We start from the raw sequence: 26,252 nt of genomic DNA on the forward strand, positions 1-26,252 counted from the left end.
TGTACTTCCTGGTTAACTGTACTAGTGGATATATTGTGATGTTGTTGTTGTTGCAATGAAGGTAACTTTTTTTCTGTACTTGATATAAAGCTTTTAGAAAATAGAACAAAGAAACACATACTGTTCAAACATATTTCATAGATGATTAACACACAAAATACAAACTTATACTCGTTAGAAATAAAATTATCATTATAATATAACGAATAATGAAATAATAAAGATTATTTGCATACCGGGTCATTAAAGATTTGAAATCTGAAAAGGTTTATACCACACATGTGAATGTACTTTAGTACTGAGTTAGTGTCTTATTATTATTTGTGTGCTAATGGCTGCAAGAGATATATGATAAAGTACAAATTGGTATTCAGTAAATCTACTATTAAAATTGGAATTCTGATTTATGCTAATCAAAATCCAGTACTGATCAGAATACTAATTTTGAAACCTGATTGAAAATTAAACATATTTTTGTTAAATTTTGAAACGAAAGACATCATTAACAAATGCGATTTAATTTTGATCTGATAGACAATATTTAAAATAATTCTAATAACATTTTGGTTTTGCTGAAGAATATTCTTATGATTACTCAAAATCCGTATATAGGTATCCCAAATTTTATCTAATTTTCTGATATACATATACACAGTTGCGGGGTTTATTTTAAATACCCAGTAAGTAGTAGCTGTTTAATGTTGTTATTAGTGGCAGTTGTTTTTGTAAACGCCAGTGCATGTATGTTCTTAATTATGAAGACTAGATCACTGTTATAGTCCACCTGACACCAAATATTGATTTAAAGACTCTTTTTGATCAATTTTACAATAATTGAAAAGTATTCATGATCTGTTTACAATAACATATACTCTTCCTGTTTAAAGATAGTCGGAATGATAAATTCGTTACAGAGTATGCTCGCTCTCACCCCATACGCAATTTATGACCCCGTATATATATCGTATTTGATCACTAGCACAATGTTTAACTGATATGGTTAGGTTATTTGTTATCATTTCCATTATTATCATCTTTTTTTATGAATGTATACATCTTTTGCAACTCTTTCTACTGTAATTCGTCATTTTTCCATTTAAGTTATCAAATACATTTCAAACTAAGACAGATGGCCAATTTATGTACCCTTTATTTAATTGTACCGTGACCACTTAAAAAAAAAAAAAAAACGTTTTTCAATCTCAACAAAGATAGTCATAGTTCCATGGCTTGATATATGTACTTTATAGTTCTACTATCTGTGACCATAAATCATTATACAAACCTTAAAGATTAAAGATAATGGCAATTTTGAAAACTATTTCTAAAAAAAAAAAAAGAATTAAAAGAGTCTTAATAAAACTAAGTATATATTGTCATTCAGATACAGATAACTTCAGTTTTGTGCCTCAAATGCCGTGTGGCCTGAGTACTTAATCTACAGGTACAGCAATCTCTTGCTATATTCATGTAGTCTATCAACGTTAAAGTCATGAGAGCGAGTTACACTTCGACAAGGTGCGTTTAGCTCACATCTTAATTGACTGTGATTGTTAGTGTTCCTGCTGGAGACTGGTGGATCTGTCCAACCGGTACTCAGGCCCATACAAATAAGTAACAGGCCCCCATGATATAGCAAAGTGTGCTGGAAATTGTGTTAAAAACCTACAATCAATCAATTTGGTTACATATGTCATTTGATTTGCTCAGTACATGTATGTCGCAAATTGTACAAATAAGTCTTCAACGGCATTGTGAAATCATGTGATGATTTTATGGTAATACACTATATGTGAGCAAAAATGTTGAAAAATTATTAAAGTATGTTAAGATGACTCTTTTAAATTCCTGTAGGTTTCGAAATTTTGTGACTTTACTATCTTACAAAATATACATCTATGCACATGGGAAATTAACCGGAAGAATTGAAGCACAACGCGTGCTATGAGTAGAGAATTGTCGTAATATTGTGACATACAGAGAAAAACAAACCTCAACAACATAGGCATACGATACCAAAGGGACATTCCAACTTATAAGTTCGATTAAGAGCTCGAATAAAAGTTCGAGTAAGAGAGTTTGAGTCACAACTCAAGTATGCGTCACATTTTGAGTCACGAGTTCGAGCTAATCTTCGAGTAAGAATTCGAGTTATTAAATTTGAGTTCGCATTCAGTGAATTTCTGTTTTAGAGCAATGACTTTAAAAACAAGGGGACAGAGAAGCCCGCCGAAAATAGTAAAGGGGATCGAATTGAAAAAGGAAAAAGGAAAAAAAAAAACACAAATTTTCCTACACAAGTGGGTCTTCCACCCTCTGGATTCACCCACGATATTTCCTATTAGTATGAGCATACAAATAGTAAACTACATTTGTTTAGTTTTCTTTATGGACATGAATATATTTTTGAACTGGAAGCATAACTCGAACTAAACATCAAACATTAACTCCAACTTCAATTCGAAATTTAACTCGAACTTCAATTCGAAATTTAACTACAACTTTAACTCGAACATAAACTCGAATTTCGACTATAACTCTAAAATTCTATTTCGATGGTCAGCAACATTCTAGTAATGAACCAGAGAGCAACATTTATTTGTTTGTCTGGTTATTTCGCTTTGATAAGTTAAAAGAATATTTTCAAATTTTTTGCAAAAATGTATTGTTGATTTTTGGTTAATATTTTATTATATATGATCATGGAATGCACAATGAACTGTATAGCTGCAAGAATATTTAATTGCCTCCGTTCAAGACAGAATATCCTTATGGAGAGAGCTTTTATAGGCTATGCCTGTTGCTCAATCCTGAATAAACTATGTTTAAAATCAATATCGGTAAGAATATTTGGTAGTGTTGATAATCTTGATAGTTATATGATTACAAAACTCACTTTCAGATGATCTCAAAGCTGCAAACACATATTATTCTTATTATGATACAGACTTGTATGATGACAGTTACAGCACAGAGTAAGTACATATATAATTATACCATCTTTGCGAATTGTAACATGTAAAATTGAGAATGGAAATGGGGAATGTGTCAAAGAGACAACAACCCGACCATAGAACAGACAACAGCAGAAGGTCACCAACAGGTCTTCAATGAAGCGAGAAATTCCCGCACCCGGAGGCGTCCTTCAGCTGGCCCCTAAACAAATATATATACTAGTTCAGTGATAATGAACGCCATAATAAACTCCAAATTGTACACAAGAAACTAAAATTAAAAATAATACAAGACTAACAAAGGCTAGAGGCTCCTGACTTGGGACAGGCGCAAAAATGCGGCGGGGTTAGACATGTTTATGAGATCTCAACCCTCCCCTAATACCTCTAGCCAATGTAGAAAAGTAAACGCATAACAATACGCACATTAAAATACAGTTCAAGAGAAGTCCGAGTCTGATGTCAGAAGATGTAACCAAAGAAAATAAACAAAATGACAATAATACATAAATAACAACAGACTACTAGCAGTTAACTGACATGCCAGCTCCAGACTTCAATTAAACTGATTGAAAAATTATGTCTTCATCATATGAATATCAGGCACAATCCTTCCCGTTAGGGGTTTAGAATCATACCATCATAACATATATCAGAAGAACATAACCCGTGTCATGCCAACAACTGGTTTTTAAATAAATGTGTTTAGTGCCGATGCAAAGACCCTATAAGTGAATCAATATTAACGCCAAAATATGCAATCTTTACTGACCTGACAACAGTATCGTAACTATATCCCTTCTTAATAAGTCTATTTAAAGGTTTTGTTAGTTTCAGAGGTGAATACTGACATTTTTGTGCTTTATAAAGAATATTTCCATAAAAAATTGGATGTGAAATACCTGAACGTATAAGAAGTCTGCATGTTATCAAATAATCTCTTAAAAGTGTGAAATCACACATCGAAGCGAATTATCGCAAAACTTTAAATGAGTAGTAAGTTTGTTGTCCCCGAGATGCAGCTTTAAATCGAAGACAAGCCAAGGGCAATACTTGTTGTCAATTTATACAGTGTTTAATTCTACGAAAACACCCTTTTCAAACCCTGAATGCATTTCAGGAAACGTTAACAGAAACTTCATCGTTATAAAGAGATACATATATAATGCAGAGTCATTTTTTTATTTGATTTTTATGATCTGTATTTTACTAACACATGAAATAATATTTGTGCAGTCAACATGTATGAATAATCTGGGGTTAGCAATTTCACATTCTGAATAAAATGTCAGATAACGGACTACTTGGTCAAACCTTTATGACATCTTACAAAACTTTGATGGAAGCTTTTTTTAATATCAAAGACTGCATCTATAGCAGTATGTTTCTACAAAATTGTCGTATGAAACTATAAAATTGTGCTTTATTTTAGTTGATATTTAGATATAGTCTGGCATTTACGTATTACAGACGTCAATAACCCTGTCAAACATTCATAATAATTTCCCAACTTGACGATAAGCTTTTTCATGATGAAAAAATATACTGAAAACAGTTGCATGATTAGTACCTTTTCTGTATTTTACTGTTGAATCGAATATTTTCCTTTTTGGCAACATTTTGTTACACTTTGGGATTGCAGTCTTCAAACCACAAACTTCATTTGTCTAACATTATAAGAATTTCGGTCAAATTTTACAGACACCCCCAGATCATCAAAAAATACCATTTAGGGGAAGACATTTATATTGTTTTCTATTCAAAAATAAACTATATGTAATTGATTTAGTTTTTAGTCAACAGTAGTTACAGTATATGATTAAAGATTCTAAAACTTGAATAACGTTTTTGAACCTTCATGCGATAGCACCTAGTCAAAATAAGACTATTTTCTACATTTTACTGATAAATGGACTTTGCACATTTACATAGACTACAGCAAACGCAGGCGAGACACAAGGTTCCACAGCATCCTTTACTTATTCTTAGAGTTTTTTTTTAATTTGTCGCATTTTGATTATACGTGAACAGTAGTTTGTCTCTTTGTTATTCAACAGAACCTGTTGTTTTCAAACTCTGGCTTTTGTTTTGCGGTGTCTTGTTGTGTTCGTTACGTTTGTGTTTTCCGTCAATTCTTTAATTTGTAAATTTCTTCTTATTATGATCTATATATTATTATCCTGTTTCTTTCATGTTTAACTGTTTTAAATTCATTCTGTTCATAAGGAAATTAGTTATTATTTCAGTTTCATTTCTCCATTAAGCTGAATAAGCGTTGAACACTTTTGTAAAGTTCACTGTTGAATCTAACTAATATTTCCATTCAGTATTTATATTCTCATTATACTTAGAAAATATTAGCTTCAAAGAATATAAAATATAAAGTGATGATAGGCAAAAGTCAAAGAAACAGCAACCCAACAACAATATAACCAAAACGTATTTGTGAAATACCGGCTGTGCATCATGACTAAATTGCATTTTTAGAAATCATCTTTGTAATTAGGTTGCAACATTGTACATTAGTATAGTTGCTATGTTCAATGATGTTTTAAACGGGAAAAACATACACACATATAAAATAACGAGGTGTCAAACAGCTGCGTGAATGATGTCTTGAAATCTTATTTTTCTTCCTTTGGTTGTAGATATATCACAGTATGTGACAATTATAAAAGAGAGAAGTAGAATACTTGGAGATCTTCGAAAACAAATTGTCTATTTATTTCACAATCTTAATATCAGCCCCTTTACATTCAGATAAAATGGATACTCATAAAACATCAATGTCATTAACAATACAGAAAAATGTTATTTCATAATGTTTAAATAAAATCTAGTTTCCAACTTTTTGTCATTTCATTTAGACTGACAAAATGTAATGTCTTAAACAATATCTGGCTTGATTTATGAACCAATCGTAAGTATTCTACCACGAACAACTATATTCTTTTGTACAAATTCCCATCATTCATTTAGGTATTTAAGGCTTCGTTGAACGAAATGACAATATGTCATGCGATAAAGACCGTATATTACATTAATTTGATAGTTTAACACATTGCAAGTATCCATAAAATATATCGTCAGTGACTAGTTTATCCTTCACGTAACAAATTTTCCAACTGTATACAACAAGTGAGATAACAAGTGAAAAGAAAGTACTGTTTAACAGTTAATCTTTATTTGCAGTAAATCTGGCTTTACATGGAAGAGCAGAACAAGACACAACATATAAAGACGGAGCTGGTATTTCATACAATGCGAACTTGGCAATAGAAGGACCTGCGAATAACAATTGGAATGATGGATGTTCATCTACAGCTGGTAATCAATCGAGCACATGGTGGGGTCTTCTTCTTCCCAAATTAGCCTACATTACTAGTGTTCAGATGTATTTACGGAATGATGGTCAGTCCTGAATATACGAACTATTAGTTGTTTCAAAAAAGTATTAAAATATAGTATGGTGTTAGATTTCAGAAGAAAATTTGGGGGATTGTGGATCCCCCATTTTTCTTCTGAAAATTAACACCATACAATATCTTAATACTTTTTTTTTGTAAACCTTGACCAACGGGCCTAAATGAGATATTGTCATCTCTTGGCGTCTATCGTTGTCGGTCGCCATACTTGCTATTCGTCATTGTATTCGTACGCCGCAATCAGTTGTATTACAGTTGTTTCACAAAAATCTTTTCTTTGGAACTACTGAGTCATATGAAACCAACATTGTTCACAATCATTCTTCGTATGTCTAGTTTACAACAGGTGTTCGATGATTCTGCCTACAAAAAAAAGATGTCCAACAAAGCTGAAAATGAAATGAGGAGGTTAAATGCAAGTATCGTCTTATATAGTGTAAACTATTGTTTATTGGGAAAATCAGTCGCGGCACAAATTTTCAAAATGGCAAATCATACTAACAGTCAGACGATAATTTTAGGGGTTATAATATATCTTGTATAACGAGTAATTACCTTTTTCGATGCTTGTTATTATCGGGAATATTCTATAGACATGATAGATAAAGAGAAACTGTACTTGGCAAAATGATCAACAGGATAAGATCAACGAATACGAAAATATGTTGTAACTGTCAGTTGACTCCTTATAGGAGTTACAATGTATTGCTCTTTGATTACGATTTTAATCTATCTTCGTGTTTTTCTCTTCACGGAGAATAAAGTGTATAGAAAGAAACAGTAAAAAGCGAATCAACAAAATAAAAAAGATTGGATTCCGAATAAGTTAGATTGTTGACATCGTCACTGTTCACCTTATTGGAGTATTGGCTTTGAATTAAGACTTTAACCTATACTTCTGTTTGATGTTGAAACGAAAGTTGTGAACACGAAACTACTAAGAAGAAAAATTGCCAGCAAGACAAGATCTACAAATCAGTTAGAATCGTCGAAATCGTAAGTCGACATTTTTACCGATATTTTTTTGGGTTCTTTTTCTTTCGGAAATTATTGTAGATGAAAAAAACTATAACTAGCAAAATGATAAGTAGGACTAAAAGTCTCAATTTGGCAAATGGTTGAAATCGTCAGTGTATTCCTTATATAAGTCATATAGATTGCTCTTGAATGACAAGTTTTTACCTAGTAGGGTGTATTGTTATGTACACTATTCTAGATAGGGAGCAAAAAGATCAGCCGGACAAGATGTAAAAAAGTCAACATCGATGAACACACCTTATTTAGTCAATTTATCATAAGAGTTATTGCTGCTGATGATTTGTACCCATATTTGTGATGTTTTTTGTGGAAACAATAGTAGACGGAGAGAATATGTAAAGAGCAAAAATGATAATCAGGACACAATCTAAAAATACGTCTATATGATCTTAGCCGTCAGGTGACAACATAAATAATGATTGTCGTTGAGTGATTATTTCACCCTTTCTCATTGGTGTTTGTTTGTGGAAACTACATTGTTTTGTAAACAACAAAAATGATCAGCAAAATAAGATCGAACATGGCCTTAATCATCAGTTGACTCCTGTAGATAGTTAATGCCCTTGAATCCAGTAACCATAGAAAAGTTCTTCTGATTTGTATCTGTTTTATTAAAAAAATATCAGTTGAGCGAAACAGGTTCGTTGCAAATTCTACTATATTTTTATTTAAACTTTTTTCCAAAAAGTAGTTAAGACCAGCATTAAATTATTGTACCTATCATGTTAGTTTTTGAAACTGATAATACATGCACGAGTGTTTTTTTAAAGCTTTTTTTTTTACAACATTGACCCAAACTGCATACGTCATCTCCACGTTTATTAGATTGCGACTGGTCTAAAATACATATATTGTTGGTTTTTATTGGTCTGCATGAGAAAGTAACATCCCGCTGAACCATGGGATAAAGTAAATAGTCTCCATCGTATTAAACAATAAAAAAATCTGGAATTTTAATCCGAAGTCAAGGACTGTTAATTGTTTTGTTTTTTTTGGACCTTTTGTTATTTGGATAAACATTTTACTATGTTTTAAATATCAAAATTTAAATATTTCGCTATTAACAGTCAGTTTGGGTCAATGTTGTAAAACAAAGCTTTAAAAAAAATTCGTGCATGTATTATCAGTTTCAAGTCAATAACTCAACCTCATATGAATGTGTTTTCATGCAACTTTCAATTTCACTCTTAGTTGAAAATGGGTTACACATGTGCTAATCATGTTCAGTTGTCTAAAAGAAAACACTGCCAAAATTGCAAAAAAAAAAACAAAAAAACTAACAAATAAACGGAAGAATAACCGTAAAGAACCATTTTTTTATCTCTGAAATCTATTGCATGAAATCAAACAGACCTAGACAATACGTCATTATCAGTTTACATATGTTTGTCTGTGTATTTATGTTTATATTAATGTTAATATCAGATCACATGACCACTGAAATTCTTCATACGTCATCTCCACTTTTATTAGATTGCGACTGGTCTAAAATACATATATTGTTGGTTTTTTATTGGTCTGCACGAGAAAGTAACATCCCGCTGAACCATGGGATAAAGTAAATAGTCTCCATCGTATTAAACAATAAAAAAAAAATGGAATTTTAACCCGAAGTCTAAGACTGTTAATTGTTTTTTTGGGTTTGTTATTTGGATAAACATTTTACATGTTTTAGATCAAGTATGAGAATTTGAGACAAATCGGTGAACGTTAATTTGACAGCTATTGCCTCTTACAACAAATGTACAAGGTAACAGCAATTTACAAAATTTCAAATGGACTTTTTCGATCATATCGTAGTTAATGGGACCAGATCTTTTGCGCCTGTACAGTTACACAGGTTGGATCATTTTACTTAAAGATTGAGCTGTGTTTTGAATGTGAGTTCTACCTTTTTAAGGATTGTAGTAGTTATACTGTCGAAAGACTATTAATCTGTCTTAAATGTTGTGGTCCTGGGTAGACATCTCCTTAATTATCAAAATCATTCAAAACATGTCTCCTTCTTTTTCGTACCGGACAACGTAAAAGACACTTTTGAAGTATGAAAAAAATTGGAAAACAAACACCACTATTTTACTTTTATCTGCATTAACCTCAAGTTTTAAGTTATAACAAAGAACTTGAGATGAGTCAAAATAACAATAAACAACGCTAACATATTTAACTCCACCATATGTTTTCAATGAGCCTGTCATTCGGTGGTTGACGTTGGTTCATGAGTGGCATAGGTATTGTTCTTTCATTGTTTTGATTTCAGTAAGGCCGTTAATTTTTCGTGTGTTTACATTTTGTCATGTCGTTTATAGATGTAATCGATCATATTTTTTTTTATCTTTTCGTAGTTTTTGTAGTTATCTTATCAATGTGTCACTTCATTTTCATATCGAAATGGTATTTGCTCAGTTAATATAGTTTCCTTACGTCAAGCTTTATTATTCCTTTTCTTTTAAAATCTATAGCAGACTTTATCAGATATCAATACGCCTCGATTGTGATAATTTCGAAATCGAGATATCACGGGCTTCCCCTTGCTTATGCAACATGACCGATGCTGCATTAAATCACTACTATTATATTTGTTTTACAGTGCCAACCCGAATGAATGATTTCCGGTTGTACCTTTCAAATGGAACTGTGTATTCCGAAACAACTGAACTATGCTACAGAGATATTAAAAAACAGGCCTACCTTAACCTGAATAGGAGCATCGATTGTGATAATAGCCCTTCAACAAATGTGTACTTCTTCAACAGATACACGTTCATCCAATTATGTTACATAGAAATATACGGTAACGTATTAACAACAATTAGTTTTTTTTACAATCTGACAGACAAACTGCATTTGCTCAATTTAAAAAAGAAAAGAAAACACCAGCTGCCTTCGCAAAAAAAAACCGGAATTTTTAACCACTAAATAGACATAATTGTCGAAATACGACTTGTGCAGTAAAGTTGGTACAATTTATGTTATTTCATTTTTGCTTACAAAGTTTAATATGACAACAGGTCGGTAATGCACAACATGTTAATGTTTATATACATAAAAGGAGACGTAGTGTATACGTCAATGAAACAGAAACCAAACAACGAAAATATCACTAGACATCAAAACTAAAATAAATATTTTTTCCATGATTTTAAATGGTAACGAACTATATTTTTCACTTCCCTCTTAAATATTGTTTTCAAGAAATTTAGAATAAAAAAAAAAGCTAAAAATAAAAATGCTCCCAACACACAACGGAAAGTTTATCGATGCTGAAGGTGAGTGTATTTTGCAGAATTGATCGAATATCCACACCATAATTTATAATAAGCAGTATAGCATGTATAGGGATACATGATTTTCTGCAATGTCAAGAAAAAACTAGAGTTCACGTTACTTTACGTTAATACATATATACTGTATTGAACTCCGAGTATATCTAATTGACAATAGGTAACTCTTTCAATGCTAATTGTGTACCTAAAACGACCTCTATACTTAATATCCATTTTAGGATTTTTTTTCTTTTCATATCAGCATACATTGATACATATAAACAGACAAGCTTGAATATCGTCTGTTTAAAGGTATCAAAGTATATCATGAAAATATAGGGGTTTCAGTTACATGTATTACATCATAAATCAATTATCTGATTATTTCGGGTTATGCCGCATATATGCATGTAGGGGCTAGTGATGTCATAACAATACATATATTTTATATGGGATAAATTATATACCTTTCTAGTTAAGAACAGTATTTGGCAGGAACTGTTCTATCCAAGAACATATTTAGACAATTCTACCCTTCGAACAAATTTTAAGAGTTCTTCGATTGAACAATTTTGAAAATTTCAGGACCATAAAAAATTTAGACATTTCTATAAATGAGCAGATTCTGACAGTTCTTCCCTAGTGTAATTTTTGACATTTCTACTCCTTAACAGCTTTTGATAATTCTATCCTTCACAATGTTTCCCATAGATTAGTTACGAGCAGTCTATCCTGAACAGATTATGATAGTTGCATGTACCTTAGAACAGATTCCGATAGTTTTAACAACAACAGATTTGGACAATTCTACTTAAGAATTGATCCTAACTGTTCCGGAATTGACCATTTTTTTTTCAATTCTACCATAAATAAAGTTCTAGGTTCTATGACTGATTATATCGAACTGATCCCAAAAGTACATGCATTTTCCTCCTAGTGTGGATGCATTTGTTACCTGATCTAGATGCTTTAAACATGTAAATATGGAATTTTGCATTTCGAAACATTATGAAAGGTTATTATCTAATCTTTGATGTTTCATTTCACTGACGATCGAACATGCTTATCAAAAATAAATTTCTGTCGTTGGCTGCATTTTGATAATTTTGAGGAAGTGAAACAAATGTTAGCGCATTATATAAATTTCTTTTTGCAGACAACTACTTCAATAGGTTTGTGTGGTTTTAAATATAACAAACAACCGTGTCTTTAACAAAATAAAATAAATAGAAGTTACACATAAAAAGAAAATTTTTCTGACAATATCATTGTGATATTGTGGAAGAAATGCACTTCAGCGTCTGCAAAAAAAACCGTATAAATAGTAGTACTCAACACAATCCATTTAAAGTATAGAATCCCTACTTCGGGAATGGTCAGAACGAACATACATAAAAGTAGTAAATATTTTATACAAAATAGTTCCTTCGCATAACTGTAACTTTGGATATTTTTTTTTATCAAATGAAAGCTCAAGTACACTGTAGAACCCTTTTGCATAAAAGAAATAGTACACCAAATTGAAAAAAGAGGGAATACTTTGCCTGCTGATCAAATCAGAAGTGCTGTTTTGTACTACCAAACTTCCAGGAATCAGTTATACATGTTATATCTTATATGCAATTAAGGGAATTTTATTGTTTCAGTACAATCAAGGATGTCGAAAAGTTTTGACATGAAAGGACTGTCACTTTATTTAGACGTAAGACGCATAGAAATAAATGCTTGAAATTGCAGAATGTATCATAGAAAGCAACAGGGCCATGACTAATTGGTCTTATAACTACACATGTTGGTTCTGTCAGCAAATAGTGTCCACAACCATCTATCAGGAAAAGATTTCTTCGCATGTGTGTCATTCCTCAATTCATAACACAAAAAACACGCGTATCATAAATGAACCGTTTATGGAAATCCTCCTTACCGACTCATATATAATGTTCAGTATACGAAATGTTTTAAAACTACATGTAAGCATACATTGTATACTCGCCTTATAACATTCAAGACAGGAGTATTTTAAACAAAATGGATAGATACAAAACCAAAGAAAAAAAAATATATATATAACAAAATAGAATAAAGAAAAAAAGAAAATAAGGAAGTTATCAATTTGTTAACAAATAGCTCGAATGTACTACCGTAAGTATGTCAAAATACAAAATGCAACCAAACCTCGACGTAGAGGGTAGGTGTTGAAAGTTAAATTAACAAACACAGGTACATGAAAGTACCATACATGTATATATCTTAGGTTATACGGTGAATATACATGTATATTGCTTAAGTAGTCGATCTTTTGTCCAACTTTTCTTTCGAGTCTTTTATTTTATTTACAGTTTCCCGAATTCCTTAACAAAGACCTTTCAGGTAGAATTAAAGTGCCACTGATTCTATTAACTCTTATTGTGTTTTTTAAGCTTTAGTTGTTTAATCTTCGACTAAAGTTGTTATAGTATTGTATAATTCCTTGTTTTTGTAATTATATGTGTGTATTGATTATTATAGTAGTGGACTCGACTCTACACATGATATTACCACACGATCTAAATAAACATAAATTATTACATTTGAGAAAATGTTATGTTAACAATCCTTGTTGATTTGTTTTTCTGATAAGGAATCTCTTTGTCTCACAATTGATGTAACCTTAGACCACTCTACCTTCTGTATATTATTTCCCTGTGTCTATTGGGAAGTCTATTTAAGAAACATTGTGCAATCGCAACGGCTAGCACGGCGGCACATAGTTCCAGTCGTCGAATAGTGTGAACACTCTTCAGTGCATGAAGTGGGCAAAGTTTCAATTGACATCAGAGTATATCTTCAAGATTTCTGTTTAGTGGTCTAATCAGATAATGATTGATTTTAATTATTGTTTTATGGCATTATTTGAGTTTGTTTTCTCAATGTATAATCATACAGACTGTTAGCTGTTGGCAGCAATAGCAAACGTTTGGTTATGTTTATGTTTAATTCAAGAGGAATGTCTTGCTGGTCAATTCGAGTCACTCATATTATTATCTTTTCCAGTTTCAGCTGTCGGGCATAATTATCTCTGTGTGGTCCTACGCGTGAGACAAGGACGTTGTTTGCCTTTATAGAGTCTCTCAATATTAAGAGTAGAATTTGTTAATGATCCTCAATCAACGGAATGCTTTCTCTGGGCTCTATTAGGTGAGGATGATGCATTTTGATTTCAGGTATAGGAATGTCGTCCCAATAAATGAGAATGTGATCACATTCTATTTATAAAGACATGTTGAATCTTACATTTCCACATATAATTGATATGACAAACCCGCTTCCACTTTTCCGGAAGTGACTTATCTGCCAGTATATAAAGTTTTGTTTCCCAGTTTGTCCATAACGTCAAATAGAATTAAAAAAGTATTCAAATCAGGCAAGAGAAATAAAGGATTGTTGACCTAGTTTCAACTGATTCATTCGGTTTCCCATTGTTGGCTGTTTCGGTCGAGCCAGACTAAGAACTTACAGGTGGTTGCACCCTCGTGATTTGTAGTGCGGTTGTATGTTGTTTATTAAGGTAGATTAACTGTATACCACCATCTTTGATTGTAAGATAGCAGTTCACAATAAATCTAGTTCTTTGCTTAAATCTGCAAATTTTGAGACAGATTGGCAATTAGTGGGTTAGACTGTTTATTGGAATAAAGAAAAATAAGCGATTCATTGCATTATTCAGACTGATTTATCTAATAACAAAGATTTGTGTTTGTTCGAATAAAATTGTCAAATTAGTCATTTAAGGGGAGATAATTCAAATAGTAAATCTTTTATAAGGGAATGATAGAGAAATTTTCAATTTACTTATAGCAAGAAAACAAGTTCGGTGACATCATTTTTTATTCTTATTTTCTAAAAGCATATTTAAAAACCTATCTTCTCATATTTTATTTTAAAAGATACAAAAGATTTCTTTTCATTCACAAACAGTGTTTTTTCATGAACAATCTATTCAAATTTGGGCAATTTTGAACGACTTATAGCTTACAAAATAGCACGGTGAACCATACTTTTTATTAAATTTTTGCAAAAAAGCATGGAAAAGTCTTCATTTGGCAAAGTGTATGAAAATTCTATCTGAGAAAATATTTACCAATACTCCAGCTTTATCTAATGCTTGCGTTATGTCGCAAATTCAAATGCATTATAAATAAGTTCAGCCACAGTCAAGATGTTGATTGAGGGTGTATTGTACTTGTCTTGGAATGAGTCTTTAGTACGGTAAGGATGATTACCCTAGAGCTTTGCTGTCTTCGAACTCTTGCATACGGATGTTGGCCACTGCAGCTTCTCTCTGTGTCTCTTGAAAGTTCGAAGCGAAAGCGGCCTTTATCTCAGCTTTCTTGTATAATGCACAATCGGCTACTTGTTCCAATTTAGCTTTCCTGCGTTTAGCCAATTGTTCAATATCTGATTTTCTACGTGTGGCCTCTTGATCCATGTTGCAATGAAGCATACTGTAGTGTCATTTGGTTGTCTTTTTGTTTCATTTAAACTTTATCTTAGTTTGCCTATACAAAACCCGTTGCTTCCCGTTGAAGGATCATGTCTTTTTTTTCAGCAATTGCGATTTTTGTTCTAGTAGCTTTTGCTTTGGCACGCTTCTACCGTTCTAGGCTTGATATTTGAGACTTTAAAGCACACCATTTTCTGATTTCCTTCCGAAAGTCTTAATATTTACCTGTGAATATTCAATACTTAGTGTAGGAATGTACATGTACATGTACCAATGATTCCTGTGCTGCTGCCAATTTCCGGACCACGATATGAGACGTTTCTTCTACTTTTAGTAACTGAAATTATATTTCTCTATGGACATTTTCTAGCTCCTGACAGAACTTGTAAAGTTTCTCGACGGAGGTACATCAACGTGTTTCGGTAATCAATGTAATCACCCGGTTTCATCACTAGTTTAAAAATTTTACTTTGAAACGGTCATTTTGATCTTATCATCATCTGAAAAGTCTGAACAATATTATATTATTTAGTCATGTTGAGTCTTTCGGTCAATTTTCAGATTAATTGACAACGATAATTCAGTTTGTTTAGGATCTGTATAGGTTAATAGCAACTACTAAACAGTTTGAACTTAGATTGAACAGATCATACCTGACTGCAAGCGAATGGTTTGAACAGTACTGCATTGACAGCAGTCCCATTTAGTGCTGGGTATTGCCGTTATGTTCTGCGATCCATGTTGTTGATTACTTAATTGATAGTGCGATCAAAGTTGGCTCCACTTAGTTGTCGTATTGACTTGGTCATACAAGCTGTGTTGAGTAGTGTCAAGGTAACATGTAAGATCAATGCTTCGTTGTATTTTTTTGATGACATGACAGCTCGTCATGTTGTCTTCATTTCCCTATGTTATCTTATCCCTGTAAAAATAACCAGTTTACCAAAGTGCAATGTAAGTAATTGTAAATGTAACAACTTCGTGTTTGAAAGTTAAATTTGAAATTACACCAGAAGTTAACCAGTAAGTTTTATACACTATAATAAATGAAAAGTACAACATTTTACGATGTGTCCGTAAAATAGATACACATCAAACATTTTAATCGAGCAAAAAACGACAGTAGAATTTGCAATTCAAATTCAATGATATCAACAATTTACAGGTCATGTTTTTGAATAAACATGTAATCTGAATTAAGATAATGAAGACCATTAAATTGAAACAGTTTATAATTAAACCGAAATTACATGACGGTTATTTGTTTAATTTTGTCAGGCAATTATTATTGCGTGAATTCATATCCAGTTTTAGCCGAAAACTTCTCGTCAAGGCATATTATTCGCCAAATTAAAAGTATATTACGGAATATATACCTGATCGTGAATACGATTAAATAAATGTTTAAACACATATGTGATCCAGCTCAGAATCTCCTTTATATACCAACGGCGTTTCAATTGCTCTATAATATCATATTTTTTTATCTTGATTATAATATTATGGTTGTAGTTTTAATGTATCATGGTTGTAGTTTTAATGTATCATAGTAAAAATGAATTTTGACAAATTGAATTCACTTTGGTATTTCACACGTACGTAACAGCTTGTAATGTCCGAATGCAGATTGAAAAGAGCAATGTAAAGTGTCAAATTATGACCACCGTGTGGCTACTGAAAATTACTGCTTCTGTTTAATCTGTTCATAGCTACTCCGATATGCTAACTCATAATTACTGAAGATTTTAAATACGCAAAATGGTAAAGATTATTTCTTTAGATAAAAACAAATTTATTTTACAATCATTAACTCATTTTTTTAAAGGTGAAAAGGTAAATAGGTAAGACAATTTGATCGACCGAGTGTTTGCAATTTCATATCAACGTTAACATGACCAAGAATGCATTTATACGCCTTGGTAAAAGTTCAAAGGAAAATACAACAGCAAGTTCAGAATAACGGAGGGCATAACATTTCTAAATTAAAACGATGCATTTTTTCTCGAGTACATGATAATGCGTAATACACGAATGCAATGACAATGAATTGTCTCATATCCATACATTGAAGTATAAAGGGATGAATATATATCATACACCAAAAATGAGAGATACAATGCCCAATATTATTGATATTATAATTTCTTCCTTCACACATACACATATAAATTTTTTTGTTTGTTATTTTAACAAGTATTTTAAGTTTATTCCTCAGTTCATCTCCTGTCCTTGCACAAGATCTCTTTACCACCATCCCACTTACCCTACCCTCCTCTCCCGCCCAGCATGAGCATCTGCATTCGCTTAAAGTTTTGGTGGGGTTCATGTTATTCAATATTACGGTGTGTGTGCGGTGTGTTGTAGTTGTAGTTCCTTTTCCATTGGCCATGGTCAATAAACCTGACTTGGTACAAGCACAAAATTCGAATACTAACACACTACAACAACACGACGTAACCGACATTCCTAAGACAATCTAGTATAAAAAAAAAACAAATTGACGGAATATTGTCTCTTGTAAGACTGAATATCATACAAAAAGACAACATTTGGAGATATATAAAATAGGCATGCATATACTAATGGTGCTAATCTTTTTTCATGCGTTATACTTTAAAAGTGAAAATACTGCTGTATGTAACGTGCAATTAAATTCCATTAAATATGTCTTTCTTCGCTTTTAAATCAATCGAGTGTCTAATTTGTTTGAACTTTTCACATGTATGAAACCATTAAACACATTATAGATAGCAGGCTTAAAATTTTGTACGCCAGACGCACTTTTCGTCTACAAAAAAAATATCATCAGTGACGCTCGAATAAAGAAAGTAATTTTGCAGTCAATATGCACATATATCAATTCCTAGCGTCAAGAACCACCAATATTAATGATATACTATTAGTCGTTTATTACAAATAAAAACTTGTTCACCGATATAATATTACTAGACTTGGTAGTATGCAAATTGTCTACTTATAGGATGTTGGAAAGGTTTCTGGGGAGAAAAGTGTGCAAAACCATGTCCACCCAAATGTATTGACCAACATTGTTATCCTACAAATGGAACCTGTATTTGGGGATGTGACCCTAAAAACTGTATGAGTAATACGTGTTACAGTACTACAGGTGTTTGCTTTGGAGGGTGTGTTCTTGGACGAGCTGGACAATACTGCAATAAATGTAAGTGTGGTTACATCTTTTAATCTTTGTATTATTGCTTCAAGGATATGTGTTGCATGATGTGAATACTTTTGGCAATACTGATATATTCATATTTTAGCATTCTGTTTAAACAACACATCAATAAAAGTGTTGCTAACAAGTAAGGATGCCTTCTAAATTATGAAATCTTAAAACAGTTTGTCATTATGCATACATTGTTGCAACTCATCATTATAATATTTGATTCAAATTAAATATAATGCTTTTCTACATGCGCATTAATGTCAATAGTTATTGTTTTTTGTAACCGGGTGATATTAATTGAATGTAAGATTCCAGCGAAAGTGAGGCTTCAATTATCTATTACTTAACTGATCAACTGTGGATAGGTTTTGTTACTCTTAAAGTATCATCTGTACATACACTACATCATGTACATACTAGAATAACTAATAATACTGTCGAGGGAGAGATTTGTAAAAAGAGTAGCAAACTGCATTTCATGACTTATTTCATAATCATAAATTTTATATTGAAATTGTATCATTGTATAAGTTATGCAAAATTCGAAGTATTGATGTTTGGGCGTAAGTAGCAATAATGTCCTTATGACACCGTGCTAAATCAAATCATGACACAATAAAATATAATATTAAGTTAATAAAGAGAGAACAAGTACATTTACACTAAAAGTACCAGCATATCAGGACAATCATTGGATTAGGTGTCATCTGAACAACTTAATTTTGACTAATTTTCTGATTTACTGTTGACCGCTACATAACACTGATACAGAAAATCAGGCAAATTTTGTCTAACTAACATCGAAATTTTATTTTTTTTTAATTTGAAGAGATTCGGTGAAATCCAACAATTGACGATATCGTTTTTTATTAGTTATGATTAACATTAATACAAAAAATGCATAAAAAGCAAGAAATTGAATTTAATTTAAGTTTTGGCAGCTTGCTATCTCAGTAGATTTAAAATCCTATAAATATATCTTATTAACCTACAGCGTACGATATACGTATAAATAATTCAGATAATAAAGAGAACATTTAAGAGCTAACATTCTAATAACATATAAATCTATATTGTAATTAGTTGCTTTCGAATCAACAATACCAACACGCATTAGCATTTAAAAATCACAATAGAGAGTTTTTTCTCCCTCAAAAATATTGACTGGATTCACAATGAAGTAAACTGGCAATTTATAAATCAAACGATCAATTTATTTATCAACCGAACAATCAATTAGTCAATCATTCAATCAATCACTTTTATGACTGGAGTTAAGTACGTGTGTGTCGTTCAAAATTAAAGACGTCTCTTGCATCTGTAGAGCCTGACCAGGAAATTTAAGTGATAGATCTTATGTGTACATTAAGTCTATGAACTCAAATCCGTTATTCTTGAAAAATAAAAAAAAAAAACTGATCATTACAATATTATTTAAACAGCGTGTCAGTAACGTACGCAAGCAAGTTAAATTGCATTGTAATAAAAGCTCAATAAACAATTGCTGCTACGGGCAGCATGCTAAAACATTTGTATATGTCTAAATAATTGTATACTTGCAAACAGAGTAAACTGGTAATTTTTTGTATTCTGGTCTTTCATTTTTGCTTATGTGCTTTGTCCATAAGCCATTTTGTTTTTCTTTGTTGACATATTTGTTTGTTTTTATAGTGATTAAGATTATAACACTATGTTGACTGCTTTATCCCTATTTTTGACATTTTTTACCTATTATGTCTTTTTCTTTTGTTCACACATTGTTGTCAATATAATGGAATTTTACGCGACTGTCATACAAGTGAAAGGTTCAGCTAGCTATAAAACCTAGTTTAATCCGCCATTTGAAAATAAGGAAATGCCTGTACCAATTCAGGAATATGACAGTTGTTTTCCATTCGTTTCGATGTGTTTGAGCTTTTGATTTTGCCATTTGATAAGGGACTTTCAGATTTGAATTTTCCTTGGAGTTCAATATTCGGGACATTTTCAAAAAAATGTCGAATTTTCAGTACACCCATGCTAAAATTTTTATTTCTAATGGAAAATGCAGTTGTAAGTGTTTAAATGAAAGTTTGTAGGGTTTATGAGTCAGAACATTAATAATAAACACGATTTAGATTTATTATGTTAAGATTAAAATATATTTAAGTCCGATTTTTGCGTAATTTATGTGCGTACAGTGTCCGAGTAACACATTTCAAATGATTTTTTCCCTATTTTCGGATCGCCTTGATATCTGCAAAAGGGACTTTTTTGGAACGTAAATAATAACTCTGACGAAAAATCGTAGCTTCTTTATTATTATATGTAACATTTTTTCTACAAACTAAATTCAATCAGCGTACATGAAGTTCATGTCCATCCTGTTACCGCTACTTAAATCAGCCGTTAAATTTTTTTCCCTTCAGAATATTGAACTAGTCAGTGTTGATTTCAAAAGCGCAAAGTAACTTTAACATTTAACACAGCACGTTTCTTGTATAACAGTGTAGAGAAAAGAAATTTCAAAACATTAAGTGAAAACAAATAGTGGGTACTTTTTTGTCATGTCTATGCTGTTACCAACATATTGATTGATTACACTAATATTATACTTGCAAACAGTGCAATAACGTGTTGGAAACCAAAATCACAACAGAAAAACATTATCACTTCATCAAAGGGAGTAGTTATTTCACAACAGCATTTAAAAATGAAGAAATTTGTCTATCCCCTTACTATGGTTGCTATGGTTACAGTAGCAGGATAGACAATAGTAGACAGAAACGTCTTTAAAAAGTTTATAATAACATATAGTTGCACACATAATGAAATGTTTCGTTGTTTGAACTTATCTAAAGGTTATAACGTCTTAAACTTCGCAATTTAGCATTTGCAGGTGCAATACTGCTATCGGTAACAGGATAGACAAACAGGTAACAGGATAGAACTTATTATAGTGATATATCATTAACGTACGTTCCTGTTACCAATAAAATAAGGACAAAAGTAAACCAACGTGCGAGGGATTTACTTGATGTTGGGTTTATTTGAATGAGAGAACAAATACTGAACATTATGAATTGCTATATTAGACTTGCATTACTGGTGGTTATTTTTTTAACCTTTGAAAATCAATTTGTGTAGGCATTTTCAGTACAACATTGAAAATTAGCAAATAATCTATTATTTCACGGAATGAATATATATGGAAGTTTTTACTCTTGAAAACCATCTTATTGGCTACGAAAAATAAGCTTAAAATTTTATCGAAACTTTTTCTAAATAACCCGAAATTTCTTTTGAACATGGTAACAGGAGAGACAAAATATTGCACCACCTATCAAAAAATATTTCATTATATTCTTGTATGACATTATCAAGATTGCATCTTTTTATATGTTGTTCTATAAGTACTGTTTGTTTTGATTGCTTATGACGAGGGTTGTTTGAATAAGTAACTTTAAATCAATTTCAAAATTTCAAAATTCGAAATTTTTTGAAAATGACCCATTTTTGTTATTTTACTTTTTTGGAAGACAAAGAGAGCATTCAAAAGTATACATTGACAAGATACTTTTCTTAATTATAGAAACACTATTTTAATTCAACAAACATCTCGTGACATGTAAAGAGCTGGTCAAATCCAAGCCGAAGTATATTCTATTTCGGGTATACCCATTCCCCTCTAGATCATCAAAGTTGAGCGTTGGAACAGCACACATACTCTGCTTACTGTGTATCCTGAGACGAGCAAAATCAAATAACGCAAACATTTACGTATCCAAAAAACTAATCTCCCATATAATACGGAAATGTCTCTTTCATACAGGACAATAAATGTTTGATGAATCAATTTGAAGAAAACAAATTTTCGTTGCCCATTTAACAAATAAAGAGTTCCAAAGTTACACCAAGAACAATATGTGAAACGGCGGCACGAAAAGCAAAAGCACTGCATTATTGGTAATTGGTTATTATATACATATGATAAAACATACGAACAACAGCAAAATCAACGCTTTAAATCACTTTTGAAGATTTGTATTGTATTATGGGATATATAAAATATTTTTGTAAAACTAACATGTGGCTGTTTTGTATAACTTTGGGGCGTTCTCAAAATTCGTGCGTGACTTGGCATTAGTTTGAACACAATTTATTTGGATAATGGAAGTTTACTTATATACACAATTGTACATATGATCTAGAATTATATGTAAAAAGTGAATACATCAGTGATCAAGACATTATTTCAAAAAATGAAAAATGAAGACTATTTACTTTCGCCAATATTTCATTTTCAAGATGAATCATAACATCTTAAACGAACTAAATACTAGTAAGTTTGATTTGTAATGCTCTTTCTTGGACCGTATTTTTAAAAGAGATGTGAAAGATACCAAAGGGATATTCAAACTCAAAAATCGAAAATAAACTGACAACGCCATTGCTAAAAAAGAAAAAGACTAACAGACAAACAATAGTACACAAACACAACTTAGAAAACTAAAGACTGAGTACCACGAACCAAACCAAAAACTGGGGGTGATCTCAGATGATCCGGAAGGAAGGGTAAGCAGATCCTGCTCCACATGTGGCACCCGTTGTGTTGCTCATGTTAGTACAAGTCCGGTAATAAGTCTAATTCGGTAGGTCACATTCGGGGAAAAAGGGACGGGATAGTAGTTACGACATTTAGAACATATCCGCTATCATCTGTGAAACGGATATTCCATAACGATCATCAACGAAGGGTACGAATCAAATCAAATTAGACTATGGATCAAAAATTAAGTCAAATGCATACAAAAGATAGCACGTAGGTAAAGATGGGTGAAGTCATAACCTGTACAGCAAGACAACTTGACAACTAGTGATTTTGACTGGTCAAAGTTAACCTGCTATAGGATTTAGCACTGCCCCGATCGGTCCAAGGAACAAAATCAAGTTAACAAGAAAAGCAGACTTGGGCCTAGGACTGTTTTCAGGATTGCCGAAAAAGTTAACTTTAGACAGGTCCGCTACTGAAGTTAACTTTGAAACCAGACCTGCAAAAAGTTAACTTCGACCTTGACAACTCAACATTAAGTTAACTTGCGACCAGGACCGCTTTACATCGATTGATACCATGTTTTAAAATGTCTTTGTTTCTTGATATAAACAATACAGATTCAATAATACAGTACGAATAAAACTTTGTTTTGAATAGAAATTTCTCAATGATCTGTATTTTAGCAAATCGAAAACTATATCTGTTATCCAGTTAAAACATACAGCTAACGTACATTATATATTTTAAAAAAAATATCAAATTCCTCAGGTCATTTATATTTTATATAAAAATTCTGATCCCTTTTTAAATTGTACCAGTCGGTGTACATTTGAAAGCGTATAAACTTGGATAGCATCGATTAACAACGGCAAAAACGAAGAGTACGAATATTGAACATGTTGTATCAAATTGACATGATAACGGCAAAAACAAAGAGTACGAATATTGTATCAAATTGACATGATAACTGAAAGCAATATTGGTGTATAGTTACTAACATGTATGTCCGGCTTTATTTTAGAAAGTGCCCACATTTCTATTGTGTAATTTTCTGCATCAATTTAGAATGCCAGCATGTCTTCTTTTTATTCAAAATACTGAACCGTCATCAAAATTCAGTAGTTTCCATATCTCAGGCTGACAAAACTTTTTGACCGCATCAACCAAAACTGACCATATTTGCACTTTATTATTGAAATTATATAGCCGTATCATAGATCAATGAATCTGTGAACTCAGGATGGACTGTATAATACAAATGATAGTAATATTGATACAGATACAATGACTACAACATTTTGTCGACATCAATTTAGAGTAACAGCATTTCCTGTTAATATTAAAAATATTGAACCGTCACTAAAAATCAGCTGTTTTGTACTGCATATTTTTACTTTATAAGTATATGGCGGTATCACATGTATCATCTGGGGATAGTATATTATGTCGATTGATTTATTGTTTTTTTTTTTTTTTTTCTTAACGGCCAATGACAAATATTTCATGCATGTTCAGAACGAGTTTATAATGTCGGACGTCCCATGTATCAGTAATCGGTAATTTAAAGATGACTCTGACGAACTTAACGAGAAAGTTCAAAACAATACAACTCCTGATATATCCGAGCAACATACAACTTCCGTTGGAACATTCCCTAAAACATTAAATAATCGTAAATCCAAGGCAAACAAAGTGATTTATGATAAAAAAATTCATGTAATGCAAAGAATATATGTTAAGGAAGAGACTGTAAAAAATGGGTCAATTTAAAGGTCATTATTTTATGTATACAAAAATATGAAATGAAACATGATTGATTGATTGATTGTTGGTTGCTTAACGTCCAGTGATTAATATTTCATGCATATTCAGGACGATAAATGAAAAAAGAAATTACGAGTATATATATATATATATATATATATATATATACAAGTCTAAATTGAAAACAACGTTCAAACCTATGATTGCACAAACAACATATTCCAAAAGACCAAAAAAGTGAAAAAGTATATTTTAACAAAACGCATTTGACTAACAGGTCTAACAACAAATGTTCTTTAACCCTGCTAACTGCCATTGGCGATTGCCAAATAAACGGATCACCGATGTAAAAAATGGATCTTAATTTTAAATTTAATACTAAACAGAAAACAATAAACTTGCGGAAAAAGTGATATACCGCAAACAGAAGGTGCAAAGGTTTTTGTACACCATATCCGGATTTCGACAAATAATGTCTCTTCAGTGATGTTAGGAATCGAAACGGTATTTGGAAAGCCCAACAATTTACCTCAATTTAGGATAGACTCTTGAATTTTGAGGTGTCAAAATAGGATGAACGGATCATATAAACCCTAAGGCAAATATAATACAAGCCCAAACGAAAAAATATAAACAAGTCTATATATAAGGGTTGTCAACGGTTAACCGGTCAACCGTCGGAAGGACCGAATATCGAATACCAAAAATGCTAACCGGTTAACCGGACCTTTTTCAATTTTAAAAGATTTGATATAAATGTGTATTGAAAGCATTAATACATTTTGTTCAATTTTAAAATGATCGTCGTGGTAATTAATTTGACAAATTAATTGTCCAGTATATTGATTGTAATTGTTAACCTTGAAAACATAAAATTAATTAGCACAAAGAAAACTTCTCTATCAGCTCGGGCAAGATATAAATTAAACATAATCAGCATATATGTATTTTGAACAGTCGTAAGCGGATTAAATTTTACGGTTGATATAAAAATAAGAAAATGTGGTCTGGATGCCAATGAGGCAACTCTCTAATGTATACTGGGTCGCTTAATCATCTCGAGTTGATACACTCCACATTATCTTCTGAGACATCAGAGAAAATGAAAAAATCAACGGTTTCAGACATTGTCTATTCGACGAGATCAAGAAGATTTACAACTTCTCAATATGAAGTTATTGCAAACGTCATAGTAGATACGGCAGTATTGGATTATTAAAAGTAAAACGTCACCAGGAATGCTCGAAGCCAAGCCTTATAATGTCCAAGGATAAACTTCAAGCTATCGTATCATAAACAATATACATTTGTACGGTACTATAGATAAGGCCTTAACACATCAACTTAACTACCGGTTTATCGGTTAATCGGTCGAAAGATTATCCGATTAACCGGTTAAACAAATCTGTTCGATTTGAAAACACTAATATATATATATATATATATATATAAGTAAGAAGATGTGGTATAAGTGCCAATGAGACAACTATCCATCCAAGTCACAAGGTGTAAAAAGTAAATAATTATAGGTCAAAGTACGGCCTTCCACACGGCGTCTTGGCTCGAGATATATATATATATATATATATTTATATATATTA

At 31.8% G+C, this 26,252-nt stretch overlaps 1 protein-coding gene across 2 annotated transcripts in view; it reads left to right on the forward strand.

Moving 5' to 3' along the window:
• Window positions 1–26,252, forward strand: part of LOC127707284 (multiple epidermal growth factor-like domains protein 6) — a 116,996-nt gene continuing 90,744 nt past the window's right edge. The window contains exons 1-5 of one of the 2 annotated variants that reach the window (XM_052211821.1): window positions 1–61; window positions 2,903–2,975; window positions 6,147–6,365; window positions 10,008–10,211; window positions 18,147–18,347. In XM_052211821.1, coding sequence (XP_052067781.1) covers window positions 56–61; window positions 2,903–2,975; window positions 6,147–6,365; window positions 10,008–10,211; window positions 18,147–18,347 — 703 coding nt within the window. In that variant the 5' untranslated portion in view covers window positions 1–55. The remainder of the gene's footprint in view (window positions 62–2,902; window positions 2,976–6,146; window positions 6,366–10,007; window positions 10,212–18,146; window positions 18,348–26,252) is intronic. The other variant, XM_052211819.1, reaches the window with a different exon arrangement.

Source organism: Mytilus californianus, unplaced genomic scaffold, assembly GCF_021869535.1.
Source record: "Mytilus californianus isolate M0D057914Y unplaced genomic scaffold, xbMytCali1.0.p SCAF_61, whole genome shotgun sequence".
In the NCBI taxonomy this organism is placed as follows: Eukaryota; Metazoa; Mollusca; class Bivalvia; order Mytilida; family Mytilidae; genus Mytilus; species Mytilus californianus.